The sequence below is a fragment of the Rhinopithecus bieti genome, unplaced genomic scaffold (genome assembly GCF_001698545.2).
Source record: "Rhinopithecus bieti isolate Rb0 unplaced genomic scaffold, ASM169854v2 scaffold_9696, whole genome shotgun sequence".
NCBI classification, from domain to species: Eukaryota; Metazoa; Chordata; class Mammalia; order Primates; family Cercopithecidae; genus Rhinopithecus; species Rhinopithecus bieti.
This window is the reverse complement of record NW_016806217.1, coordinates 591,147-605,009: the sequence shown is the minus strand read 5'-3', so window position 1 is coordinate 605,009 and position 13,863 is coordinate 591,147. Positions and strand designations below refer to the sequence as shown.

The 13,863-nt window shown below is 37.8% G+C and overlaps 1 protein-coding gene across 1 annotated transcript in view; it reads left to right on the top strand.

Moving 5' to 3' along the window:
- Positions 1 to 13,863, top strand: part of MCTP2 (multiple C2 and transmembrane domain containing 2) — a 267,240-nt gene that overhangs the window by 127,348 nt on the left and 126,029 nt on the right. Inside the window, exons 9-10 of the mRNA XM_017875234.1 lie at positions 4,531 to 4,661; positions 13,667 to 13,853. Of these exons, the coding sequence (XP_017730723.1) occupies positions 4,531 to 4,661; positions 13,667 to 13,853 (318 nt within the window). The remainder of the gene's footprint in view (positions 1 to 4,530; positions 4,662 to 13,666; positions 13,854 to 13,863) is intronic.

Genomic DNA, 13,863 nt, shown 5'->3' with positions numbered 1-13,863 from the left:
AATACAAAAATTACCTAATTTCAACTGTTTCATAAACCTTTATTGAGTATGTTATATCTGGAATATATTATTTTTATATATAATAACAATAATAATGATCATATATTATTCTGGATGGAACATATTCAATAATAAGGGTTTATGAAATATTTAAAATATTCCTGTACATATATTCCCATATATATGTGTGTATATATATATGAAGTAAGAAGGAATTACTCCTGTTCGCCAGAGAAGAGGATATTTCTTTCTTTTAAAATTATTTCCTCATTTGCCCCTTCTGTTCTGTGTCACCACCTGCAAAACCTGTGTGTGTGTGTGTGTGTGTGTGTGTGTGTGTGTGTGTGTGTGTTTTAAGAGAAAAGTCACATGGATATTGACATGGTTAGACTTTGTGTCCCCACCCAAATCTCATCTTGAATTGTAATCCCTGTAATCCCCACTTGTCAAGGGAAAGACCAGGTAGAAGTAACTGAATTATGGGGATGGTTTCCCAATGCTGTTCTCATGATAGTGAGTTCTCATGAGATCTGATGGCTTTATAAGGGGCTCTTTCCACTTCACTTGGCACTTCTCCTTCCTGCCGCCTTGTGAAGAAGGTGCCTTGCTTCCCCTTCACCTTCCACTGTGATTAAGTTTCCTGAGGCCTCCCTAGCCACGCTGCACTGAGTCAATTAAACCTCTTTCCTTTATAAATTACTGACCAGGCAGTTCTTTATAGCGGTATGAAAATGGACTAATACAGATATGAAGTTTGGGAATATGTGTTTTCTTAAATGTCTTTTGTTTAAGGTTGTCATAAATGGTCAAAACACCTAGTGTGGCATTGTTGCATCATTTATTAAGAGTCCTGGAGTGGCCTGGGTTTGATGAGGTAAGCTGGTCTATAATGACTCTGGTACTGACATACCATTTGTTGTGATAAATTGTGACTAACTGGTGTCCGAGCAAATTGGTGTCCAAATGATCTGGAAGATATAGCGAGTGATGACAGGAATGAATATATAGTGTTAGAAATTCATTGCTCGATGATGATGATAAGCACCATTTACATTCTTCAGCCCATTTATTTCTCCTTCAATAAAGAAGCCCATGCTTGTGTTATTTCACTTATTGAACGGACAACGTAAATGAACTCTGCTAACTAAATGCAGCGTGTGGATCATGTGGGGATCCCAACTCAGACAAACTAGCCATAAAAGGCATGGTTGAGACCATCAGGGAAATGTGAATATGCACTGTGTATTTAACATGCTAGACAACTTATGGTTAACGCCACTGAGTGTGATCATAGCGGGATTGTTACGTAAAACAAATGTGGATTTTGCTTTAAGATATTTCAACCGGAAAAGAATGAAGGCATAGGTAAAATAACATTTGCAAGACAGTGAATCTGGTGATTAAGTACCTGGAGATTTATTATACTCTTCTCTTTACCTTTGTGTATGTTTGAACATTTACATAGTGGAAATTAAAAAATGAAGTGTGACTACTCTATTTACAACTTATAACAGGACATTTGCCTTTTCCTCTAAGGTATGTATGAGTGGTTGTAATATAATTTAGCAAAGGTAATAAGAGTTAAGTTATTGAACCCCTCCTGGGTCCCAGGTGCAGTGAGATGTACTTTATATACCCCTTCCCTCCCACCCCACCCCAGGTCTGCAAAGCTCATTTGGCCAGCTAGGCCACTGAAGGCTCTATTTGGAGTAGTGAATCTTACGTGGTATGGGGCTTTTGGTAGTACCCCAAGGAATAAAGAGAAGCGGAGACAGATTCAGATGTGAAAGATAAATTCAAAGTCATTATTTCTGAATGCCCAGAGATATTTTGCTTCCTTGAAAAGCAATGCCTTGTTCTTGTATAATATCTCTGTTTCCCAGAATGCCTTTCTTCCTCCCACACTATTAAAATAGCTAAAGGCCCAGTTGAAGGAGTCCCTCCAAAGAGCGCATCTGGGTGGGGTACAGGCCAGTGCCAAATCAAAGTGTTGCATATACTCATTCTTCGCTATATTATTACAACTCCAAAGCTTGAGAAGGAAGTCACATAACTGTGACAGCAGGTTTGCAAAACCAATGAAAATAACACTTTTCACCAGGCAGGGAGGAATTTTTTTTGTAATCAAATATTGAAAGTTGGAATTCCTATGACTGCCAAAGTCACTCTTAGGAATTAGAAGCAAGTTTACATGTCATCTTTATTTTTTGCTTTAGTCCTCTTTGATACGCAACCTACGGCTCTCTGAGTCCTTGAAAAGAACCAACTCTGGAACGGGATTATAAGTATAACTTTGTTGGAAGGGAAGAATGTCTCAGGAGGAAGCATGACAGAGATGTTTGTCCAGTTAAAACTGGGACATCAGAGGTATAAAAGTAAGGTAAGTTCTGTCTTTCCATAAGGAGAACAATATATTTAAAATAAAAAAACTAAAATTGTTTCCCACTTTAAATTTTACTAAAGTAGAAGTAATTTATGTTTAGCCCTCCTGACTATATTAAGGAGCAGAAAACAAAATAATTGTATAGATGCAGTCAATTACTGTGGGTATTGTATTAATTGTTTAGTATAGTTTATTTTAATTTAGTAACTCAGCACTAGAGAAAGCTTATTAAATCATAGATTTGAATGTGTGACTTATTTTCATTTTGAAAATGAGAAAACTATGTTTCATAGAAGGCGGGAAAAGGATAAGTAAAAGTTTTCAAAATGCTACAAAATAGAATAGCATAATACATGATATTTGGGTTAAAATATGTGAGATAATTAAAATATTTGCTTTCTCTTGCTTGCTAGTCTTCACACCAAAATAGTATCTATGCTGCTGTTTTTTGCTGTGATTAAAATAATAAAATATCCAAAGTATGAAAAGTGATTTATTTTAAACAACCACAATGGCATTTTAACTGCCTTTAAAATAATTCATCTTATTCTGCTGATCCAAATTCCATTTAATTTTAATCTTAGTAATTTGGTGTGGATTTTATTTCAAAACTATAGTCCCTAAACCATGACAATTAATTAGTTTTACATAACTGTCAGACAGGAATATTTCCTATGTTTTATGGATTGAAGGAGCTCTGGGGTACTTGAAAGTTACATCACTTGCCAACAGTCACATAGGAAAAAAAATCAGTGGACACTTTTGAAAATATAACAGGATATTTCTAGCATCGAGGACATAGCAGATACAGACAAGAATGATTTAGGGAGGCAAGAGGTTGTGCGCACTGCACAGTTTTCAGTACAGAATCAAATAGTAGATGTCATTTACTCTAGCACAAAGTAGAGAATTGAGGTTGATGTTGAAGAATAGTTTGTAAAAAATGTGAAAATTGAGGGCGCATTAAGACAGAAGTATGCAGATAATTATTTTAACCAGATAATTTCAGGCTTTGCCTCACAGTGAGGGTATCCAGAATAACCATATCTCTCTACTAAGATTCCTTTAGCTTGCCAGGGTCGGGCTAAGGATTTATGGAAAAATTATTCATCACTAAGCACACTTAGCCCTTTGGACTAAGGTGAAGTGTAGAATTAGTTCAGTATCTGCTACATTCACCCTTGGGGAATACTGCATTTAATTTGTGGTCTAACAGGGTTTTCCTTTTTTTCTCTCTCTCTGGTTTCTAAATTCTGTGATCCAATATATTAAGCCTGATGTGAAAAGCAGCTGAAATGATTTTACATGACATTGGCTACAGCCGAGGTCTGAGTTCTCTATGTTTTTCTCATGCAAGAATAGTTGGTACTGGTATTTAATACATGACACTGCACCCCTAGAGCCTAATACTCTGGGACCAACATTCTTGCTTACTTTGTATTCACAAATTTAATCTCTGTATAAAGGAAACAAAAACGAAAATCCTGCCAATGAATCAAACATAGAAGCAGTTTGAATCACTTTTGAGGAACACAGAAACACTTGTGGAGTTTTCATGTCACTCTTGTGAATTTTTAGGTTTGGCTGCAGTGGAATTTCCTAGTCTTCCTCCAATCCTAGTGACTGGATTCACTAACTTTGGATTTAAAAATAGGTGGCAATATATAAATCATGGGTTTCTCATTTAATGCATCTGACAGATGTTAATTAAGACCCCAAACTGTAAATGTATATAGTTGGTAAGCTAGCATTGAATGGATATGCCGACAAAACTGTTACTTGCATTCAATTGAGCAATTAGTACGATCTCCTATAAGAGAGACAATTGGAAGGTGTCTGTTTTGATATATGTCCACTGTGTATGCATGTGTATATATAATTTATGGTTTTTTGTGAGGTAACAGTATTCTTTGTAACTTGGTGGATAATTATTGGATCTGGGGGGCAGCTAAGAGAGTAGTAATGTTTTGCCAATTCTTGAACCCACCAAGTCCCTTTCATTCATTCTAAAAAGGGAAGTTTTCCTTTATAAGGGGTGAGGTCCATCATCTTGACTCCCTGCAGTTTAATGATGAAATTAATGTGTAGCTTCTGTAGCAATGAATGACATTTTAAGAAAATAAATATTATAACTGCATGTTTTCTAGACACTGTGTAAGAGTGCAAATCCGCAGTGGCAGGAACAGTTTGACTTTCACTACTTCTCTGACAGGATGGGCATTTTGGACATTGAAGTGTGGGGAAAGGACAGCAAAAAGCATGAGGAACGTCTGGGCACGTGAGTCCCCTCTGCTTTCCAGTGGCGGGAGCATGTTTCTGCATGGGGCTGGTTCTCAGAGGTGATCTCTATGTGTTAGGGCTGAGGGCACTACCTTGCATCCCCCACCCCAGAGTGCCAGCAGTGAGCTGGATGGCCAATCCTAACTGGGGGAAAGATTGCTTTTCATTTTTGTTTGTTTAATTGGGAAATGTCATTCAGTATTGATTAAAATAATGTGTGTAAGGAATTATCTAAAGAAAGTTAACCTGCTATCTCAGACTATTCAAAACATTTTATATAAATTTCCAATATGCCCTATAATTTTGGTTTTGCTACCTAGTGAAACGTTATATAATTTAGTAAAGATCTAAGGCTAGGTGTTTTCATGATGGAAGCATTTCACTGTCCTTGATGTACTTTATAGCACACCAAGGAATGGAGTTTGAGGCCAAATCTATTTTATTTTATTTCTTTACTTTTGGACCCTCTCAATTGAGATCCTTACATGTGTAATGAACAATAATATCAATATTATTGCTTCTTCCTAGGGTTGTAGTGAAAAATAGAATGAAATGAAGCAGCATAGGTGCGGTAACCAGCATACAGTAAGCAAAAAAGGGATGCTGGCAGAAGCACAGATCATCTTTGAGCTTCAGAAAAGCCCTTTGAGTTACTGGTATCATGCTACTTCTATAAATGATGACATGGAGCTTCAGAAGTTTACACATTACTTGGTCTTGGACTTAGTCATGAGCTCCAGAGTCAAGATTTTGTGTTTTCAAAGACCAAGTAGTTTTCTCCATCAAATCACTTGCCTTGTGTTCATTCTGTATACATATTTGTATGCAGATCTTAAATTTAGAACACAGATGTTGAAGGAGTTCCCAACCACTTATGGGGTGTCTTTCTGGAAGCTGGATCTTGGGTTCAGGGAGATCCCTTAGGGTCACCCCTTGAGGAATGGGAGGGCCTCCTTGCATCTCTCCTCTGTGGCCAGAGCATCTCAGCTTTTGCCTGTGCTCTATATTGGGATTCCATTTGAAGAAAGGGTTTTGTTGCTGAAAACTAAAGATTGAAAACCACTTATCTAGTAAAAACCCCTTCATTTTACAGACAAGGAAATGTGGAGGCCCAAGGAGGTGAAATGTTTTTTTCGTCAGTAAGGTGTTTAGAGGCATAAACAGGTTCAGACCCAGCTAACCCAATACCCGTGCAGGGCTTTTTCTCAGTCAAATGCTTAGCACAGTGTCTGACTGCTTGTTGTCGTTGGCTCATCCCACCTCAGAATCCTGAGATAGATGTGTGAGGGGTTCAGTACCTGCGGAATGTTGCTCCAGTGTCTCTCAGTATGGGTACCCTATTGCATGGGACTGTCTGGCATGTTGCAGTTTGTTTAGCAAACCTGGCTCTCACCTGATACCAGTAACTTCCCTTGATTATTGTGTGAAAAACATACAAGCATATGTATGCACACACATGCACACCCAGCACCCCTTTGTTCCATAACATGTATGCAAACACCCCTAGAGGGACCAGCACTGCCCCCACTTAAGACCCCTGACCTCACCCTCCACATCTCTGGTTGCATTACTTTGCACCATCTGCACATCCCCAATTCTGTGCATATCTGTTAGATTGCAATCATTTCTTCCGTGGCCATCTCTCAGCCAGGTTTGCATTTAGGAGCAAACCCACTTCCTGTGGTTCAGTCTTTTACAGACATGGCCTGTCGGATGACTTCTGTGACCTTGTCTCTCTCTTCTCCACTCACACAGGGTAACTGAGATAGCTCAGGCTCAGGTACTTCTCAGTATCTCTGATGTTGTCACTGCTCTGATATACCAGGACTCTGCCAATACGGATGGTAGTAGGATTCGAAATTTTGTGCTAGCCCAAAGAGCAAAGATCACTTACACAAATGTAGAGAACTCTGTGTTCCAAAGTATTATCTGAACGGCGGGAACAGGGTCCCTCTGTGATGAATGGCCAGCATGTTGTTTTAGTAGGTGCAAAGAATAATGCCGCTGCATTTCACAAGTCATTGTACTGTCATGCTTCCTTCACATAATAGGAAATGCTTTTCCAAATGAGTGTTGAGTTGCTCACAGAGACAATAAAAGTAATTTAAGATGTCCCTTGTAATCCATGTTTTGTCATTTGGGTATTCATTTATTATTTTAGCTATTTCCTGTTTGTAACTGAGACATATACCTGTCTTGGTGGTCATTCTGTTCTTCCTCTTCATGAATTTTAAATAATTTTTTTTTTTTTTTTTTTTTTTTTTTTTGGTATCCTTTCTCCTTTTCCTCTCCTGTAGTACAAAAGATAACAAAAGTATCTCTTGGGAGCTGGTGCTACTGCTTTACCCTGCAGCGAACTTGCAGGTGGGGGAAATCTATGATAAAATATCGACTGCTTCTCAGACTGAAAGATTGTGCTGGCATATGTACATCACTGACATGCTACTTATGGTTCCTTCTTCCTGGCTATTGTTTAAATAATTCAAGGTGGTTTTTTTTTTTGTTTTTTTTTTTGTTTTTTTTTTTAACATATTTGCTTTTCTTTGTGATCTTCATTCTAAGGCCCAGCTATTTTATTTTCCAACTGTTGGGAAAAACCTTTTTGCATCAGGAGGCTCTCTGCTGTGCAAATGTATCTTAACTGTCTCTTCTCCAAAGCCTGTCTCATGCTTTGTTTTTGGATAAAACCTTGATATTCATAATTGAACATTACAATTAAAAATCTAGATGGACTCTGGGAAAATTCTCTTCAGGGAAGCTGTGTAGGCAGTTCAGTGGGAGAGAAGGAACATTAGCTGTGGGGTCACACATCCTGAGCTTGCTGATAATCACATTGTCTGCTCACTGTGGGACTTGGATGGTGGATTCCCTGTGGAGTCTGGCTCTGTATCTGCATAATGGGCTCACTGGCCAACTGGCAGGGTCATCATGGCTAACAGTAACAACACCTACTTGACATTGATTATTCCCTTGTGCACTCTGATGGTAGGTATTACTTAGTATTAATTTTGAGATTTTTCTGCATGTAAACTGTAGGTCCTCACACCTTGGCAACTCAAATTATGCAATTTAAGAAAATAAAGTATGACTAGTAAAATTCAATGTATTTTTTTTCCTCCAAAACAGCATAGAATTTTTTGATATTTTTTGGTAAAAGTGAGCAGTGACCATCATCAAGGACATGGTAGGAGGGACATCCATTGATGGAAGGGTTGGGCAATGTAGGTCAGCCTGAACAATACTGAAGTTTTGTAACCATGCATGACAAGGCTGGGGTAGTGGTTGCTTATGTGTAGAGAAATCACACTGGCATGGGTAGGTTGTTAGCTTGGTGATGGTTACAACATGGACCTGCCCATTAGGCCCCTCCTCCAGGCTCTCCTGAGTCATGTGGAACTTGCTGACTTCCCCTTTTTCCATAATCCACCTACCTTCAGGTTCCCCCTGAGCCACAAGTAACTCCTGAAAACACTGGGGTTGGTGAGATGAAGGTGCTCGGGTAAGAGCCATCATCCCCTGAAACTGTGTTGCCTGCCAACTCCAGTGTTTGTTCACGGGCAAAACCAGCAAAAAAGCATCTGATCTTAGATAGAAGCAGTGAGCTTTTAGGGGAGAGTAAGACATAAAGCTGAGTTTAACTGGCTCCAACTTTTAAACAAAATGTCAAGAGTATGAATATAGAATAATGTACATTATTCCATTTTGAGCCATTTCAAAGTAATCATACCAATTTCTTAAAGTATATTTTATATTTCAAGGGGATTCTACAGATTAACTCATTATAGAATTTTCTAGACTTAATTTAGTTTGGAAAGGTTGAGAATGGGAACCCACAAGCCCCTTCGGACTAGCCTGCCTCAGAGTCCCTCCTCAGTCCCAGATGGTGCTGGATAAGCGGCTCTGACATTCTACCAGTTTATTAGTGGCTCTGAGGCAGTGAAAAATCTGGGCTGGAGTATTTCTCTGGACAAATTGCACCCCATGTCGTTGATCTGCTTTTACAGCCAGGCTTGACACATTCACCATTTTCCTCCTGTTCCCTGGCTTCCTTAGCCGCTGAGATTTACAGCTTTTAAAACTCTAGCACTCTTTTCTGCCCCTTGCCTTTAAGTTAAAAGCTGACCAGTCTGTAATATAAAACAGAATTATGGTAATGAATAAGAGGTTAAAAGCTATCATGGCAAGTAAAACTTGAGCAGGTTTGTCTGACTGATATGGTAAAATTATGTGTTGAATTAAAACATTAAAATGCTGTGGGATTAATGGAGAAAGACAAGAATGGGAGGTCAGAAACAATGCTAAATCAGCACATTAACTGCCTGTGGGTTAGACAGGGTGGCTTTAATATATGCCTATTGTAGGAAAGGGAAAAAAAAGTAATTTAGTCTCTTTTCTTCAGGTGAGTAGAACAACGGCATTTTAAATCTGAGAGGCACCTAGTAAATACATTTATTTCAATTCCTTTCCTACATAGGGGAAGAAACAGAGGCTGCAAAAGGTTTAGTTACTTCACAAAAAAACACTATAATTTGGAGTTTTTGACTTCATGAGTTTTGTGACAGTGCTGACATTAATTCTTTCGTGCATTCAATTTATTCAAATCTAGAGCACATCGTATGTTGGGCAGAAGGCAAAATACTTGAGGATTCAGTGGACAATGATACAGAAAAGGCTGCTGTCCTTGGGCTACTACAAGTAAGCAGGCAGTGGCAGTAGGTGGAATGAGGACTGCAGGTCCTGGCATCATGGATACCAATTTGGGCTTAGAATGAAAGAGGAGACTTCCTTGAAGAACAGCGGTCTAAGCTGAGACTTGTAGGAATAGTGGTAGTTAACAAGGAGACAGAAAGAAGAGCTTTCCAGGAAGACAGCATAACATAGGCAAAGGCCTGGAGAGGAGAGAGAGCACATTCCCTCCAAGAACCTTGATGGAGTGGAAAGATCAATGGTGTCACATGATAAGGCTAGAGAAGAGGGCAGGGGTGAAGGCACAAAGCCATTGGATTCCATCTCTTGCAGATGAACAATGGGTGGTCCTTCTTAGACACTAACACAGCAGCGACTTGGCTATTTTGATTTCTATAATGTAAATCTTGTTGCAATGGAGCTCCTATTGATTACATTTTTAAAAAGCTGACGTTGGAATAAAAATTTCCTGGTTACCTAAGGGCCCGGTGTGTTGCACCTTCTGAATGACTGTCCAAAGACATTTAGTCCCCTTGTGTGTGAAGTCATATGTGATGCCACTGGAGCAGACTTAACTGGTTCATGCTCATTAATTGAATTCCTTATATAGATGCCTTGAGTGTGTATTTTCCATATTGTTTCTATCAGACAGAAGGGAGCAATTTTTATAGGTTTTATTGCTTTATCCATTTTTATTAACTAACAGATCATTGGATATTTTGACCAGAGTTTCTTGGGCTGTCGTGAGTTAAAAAAATTGACATTAAAAAAAAAAAAAAAAAAAAAAAAAAAAAAAAAAAAAAGATGAGTAATTCACCACCACTAAATCACAAGTATTTCGGTAGTTTAGGGGTCAGCAAACCAGGGCTTATAGGTGAAATCCATATGGCTGCCTGTTTTTGTAAATAAAGTTTTTTTGGAAAAAACTTTGTTTACATTGTCTATTACTGCTTTTATGGTACAAGAGCTGATTTTAGTAGTTGCTATACAAAACTTTTAGCCCACAAACCAAAAATAGTTATTAGCCCCTCACACCTGCCCATAACAGGGAAAGGCTAATCCTGTACCCTGCCAATAAGATGTAGCCGAAGAGAGGACAGAAAAGAGCAAGATTTACTGGTCTTCAGCAGTGACTAGAAAGACATAAGAGCCCAACCAAATTATTTAGTATTTTTTTCAGAGAAGAATCCAGTACAATAATGAAAAAGAAGAAGCCTAGTTTCTTCTTGGGAGATTTTTCGTATTGCAGATGTCTTTGATGAATGTATTATAGAATGTTTACATCTTAAAGACTTTAGTCTTTGAACTTAAGAAAAAATGCAAAAGCCGTTTTGTCATTTGATATTTCTCTTTTGGAAGGTTGGATGAGTATTATGGTTAACAGTATTTGCAATTTGAAGGGAAAAAAGTCTCTTTGTTAAAAAAATATTCTGCTGCTTTTCTGATAATGCAGTAACCTCTTACTAGGTTGGGGTTAAAGAAAATAATTCTCTCAGTCTCTGGCTAATGTCCAGAGCTTCTGGTTCTCCTTCAAACTTTATGACAAAACTGGAGCAGTGTAAGCTGGAGTTGAAATAGGTTAACTATGAGGCCTGAAGAAGGTTTTGTATGAAATACATTTTTTTCTGTCTCCCATCTTTCCTTCTCCTTCTAGAATGTGGAAATAAATGGGGACACAAGGTGGGTAGAAGAGTTACAGAATGTTTATAAAAAGTCATTGTTAAAGGGGGGCTACTATGGTAGCTTTAAATTAATTCTTAACATACCCGTTCATGTGGTGGGTCAGGACCTCTAAGAGGCTGGGTCATAACCCATGTCCAGAAAGACTAAGTTTTAATTTTGATTGACATGATGCTAATATCATAATGCTAATATATCAGTTTAGCTTGTTTCTTCTAGTCACAGAGAAAGTACAAGTAAATATTTGGCTACATTTACTTGTTAGTTATCAAAGAATGTAGAATGTATTAAGCTGATGCCTAAATCTTCAACCTGTTGCTTATAGGACTCTAATATCTAAACTAGAAATGGCTATTTTTCATGAAAGTGTTCATTCTAGTGAAGGGACTATTTTTTTATAATAACATAAGTGTAAAACATTCGCAGTAGACAGAAATGAGAGAAAAGCTTGTGAAAATGTGTAATTTTGAGAAGAAACCCAATATTTACTTTGCATTTCATCTGGTATGTGGTTCAGCTTTTACTTAAAATTGATAAACTGCTCTGTTCCAATAAGTTGAGCACTTAAACAGTCACTAGGAAAATTTTCAGTTATTCCAATTATGGTAATACTGCTCACAGCATTATTAGATTACTCTAGAATTAATATCAGGTTCATTTTGAATTATCCAAGAAAAATTTTATTAGAGCTTAACTTATATATTATTTTTTACCCTCAAACATTATTAGCTGTCAGAGCACTTGTATCTAAATAAATTTTGGCTGCTCAAAGAACCAACAAAACCACCATCCCAACAAAGAAGGCAAACGTTTAAAGGATAAAACCAAATTGCCATTATTAATGGTGTTAAAAAGAATGTGCCATCAATAGGCTATTGTTAATTTGTAACAGTGTGATTAGCAGAGAAAATTTCTACACATTTGGATTATTTAGCTTTCCATAAGAAAGAGCTTTATTAAATGAAAGTGTATGTAACAGTGTAAAATAAGGCTTAGCAAACTATTCCTAAATAGAAATATTACTGCAATATTGGTTAAGAATTTGTGGGGACCTACTTTTCTAGAAATAAATGGTCTAAAGCACTTGACATTTCTTTCTTTCCAAGCAAATTTGATTTCCCACTTACGTCATGCTTATGAAATAAAAATATTTAATAACGTATTTTTTCATAGTAATGCAATTTAACTTTAAAAGCTTCCCTATTGATACAGAAAATTGTTTTGATTCAAATCAAAGGATTATTTAAAATACATTTTTTGTAATCTCTCTCTTATAAAATATTTGATGAATTTATTACATGCAAAAACTCTAATGGCCACTCCCTCCTGTAATTGGGGTCACTTTTGATAAATAGGAAATAAATAGGAAATAAATTCCCACCTAAATTAATTATACGGACACATATTGATATGTAAAATATTTTAAAATCTTGTAATAAAGTCTAGTAGAGTCTTTTACTGTCATATTTATTTGGAAACATGACTGCAACTTTTCTCTCAGATTTCTTAAAGTGGAAGTTTTCGTCCACATAACCATATGGCTCAAAATTGCCATCGCTTTATGTAGTATGTAAGTTTACCTATTTGTAATTAACTGCAAATGTACAAAGTCCATTGACGGCTTAGGAAAAGAATCTATCTTTATTGTTCATTCTGGGGAGCAGTGCTTCCATCCTTTTCTGAAGTCTTGAATATTCATCTTATTCTATAATTATGGAGGGTAAAGGAGAATGTGAAAAATAAAAATGATGTCTGGGAATACCATACCCCACTTTACTCCACCCCACCTACTTCAGCCACCTGCATACATAAACAGAGCAGGTGTGGTCCAGGCAAACCCAGAGTTGTCAGTGTTAAGGCAAATAAATGGCTTAGCACCTCAGTCCCCTTTTTTGGTGTTTGCTTCTGTATTTAAATGTGTTTGAGGTTTTCAACATCCCCAGAACATTGGCTGTTAAGAGGCGGAAAACATGCAATTTATAGCAGATGGGTACAGCCTTTCCTGGCAGTGCTGCTGAAATGGGATCAATCAACAGCACTTCATGCTTCATTTGTCCGAAAGAAACCCACCTGGGGAAACCCTGTGGAACTGTGCCTATTAGGAAAACACCTTAACGTGTTGTTTAAGATAAAAATTCACCAGTTGGCATTAATCAGGAAGAAAACGGTTTCTCCATTAACCCTCTCCCACTTGCCTTTCTCTTATCTTTTTTTTTTTTTTCCCTTCATGTTTTGAACCATGATCCTTTATTCTCTTTAATCGTAGAAGACACAGCCCAGGGAAGCCATACAGCATGCTTACTCATAAGGCTTAAACTTTCAAACCTTTTTCTCCCTAATTTTTGATTTTATCTTTCTACAAACCTTATTTGGCAAAGATCCTACTCCTGTTTTCATTTTCCATCTGCCAATGCTGCCTTCTTTTTGATTTTCTGGACCTCTTCCTCTCCTTAATTTTAGCATGTGTTAGGCTGGGAGTGAGCCTTATGAATTGGGGCAACCTTCGCTGTTCAATAAACCTAAGACCAGACAGAGTGAATTTTGGGGGATGATGAAATCAAAGCCAGGTGCTTTGGAGGTACCACAACGGCCTTGAATTAATAACTTTTCTTTCTCTGATTCCTGAAACTTTTCTAGGTGTAAAGTGGATATCTCGGCACTCCCTCTGAAGCAAGCCAACTGCCTGGAGCTGCCACTGGACAGCTGTCTGGGGGCTCTCCTTATGTTGGTCACACTTACACCCTGTGCGGGGGTCTCCATCTCTGATCTATGTGTCTGCCCCTTAGCAGACCCCAGCGAAAGAAAGCAGATTACCCAGCGATATGTGAGTGTTT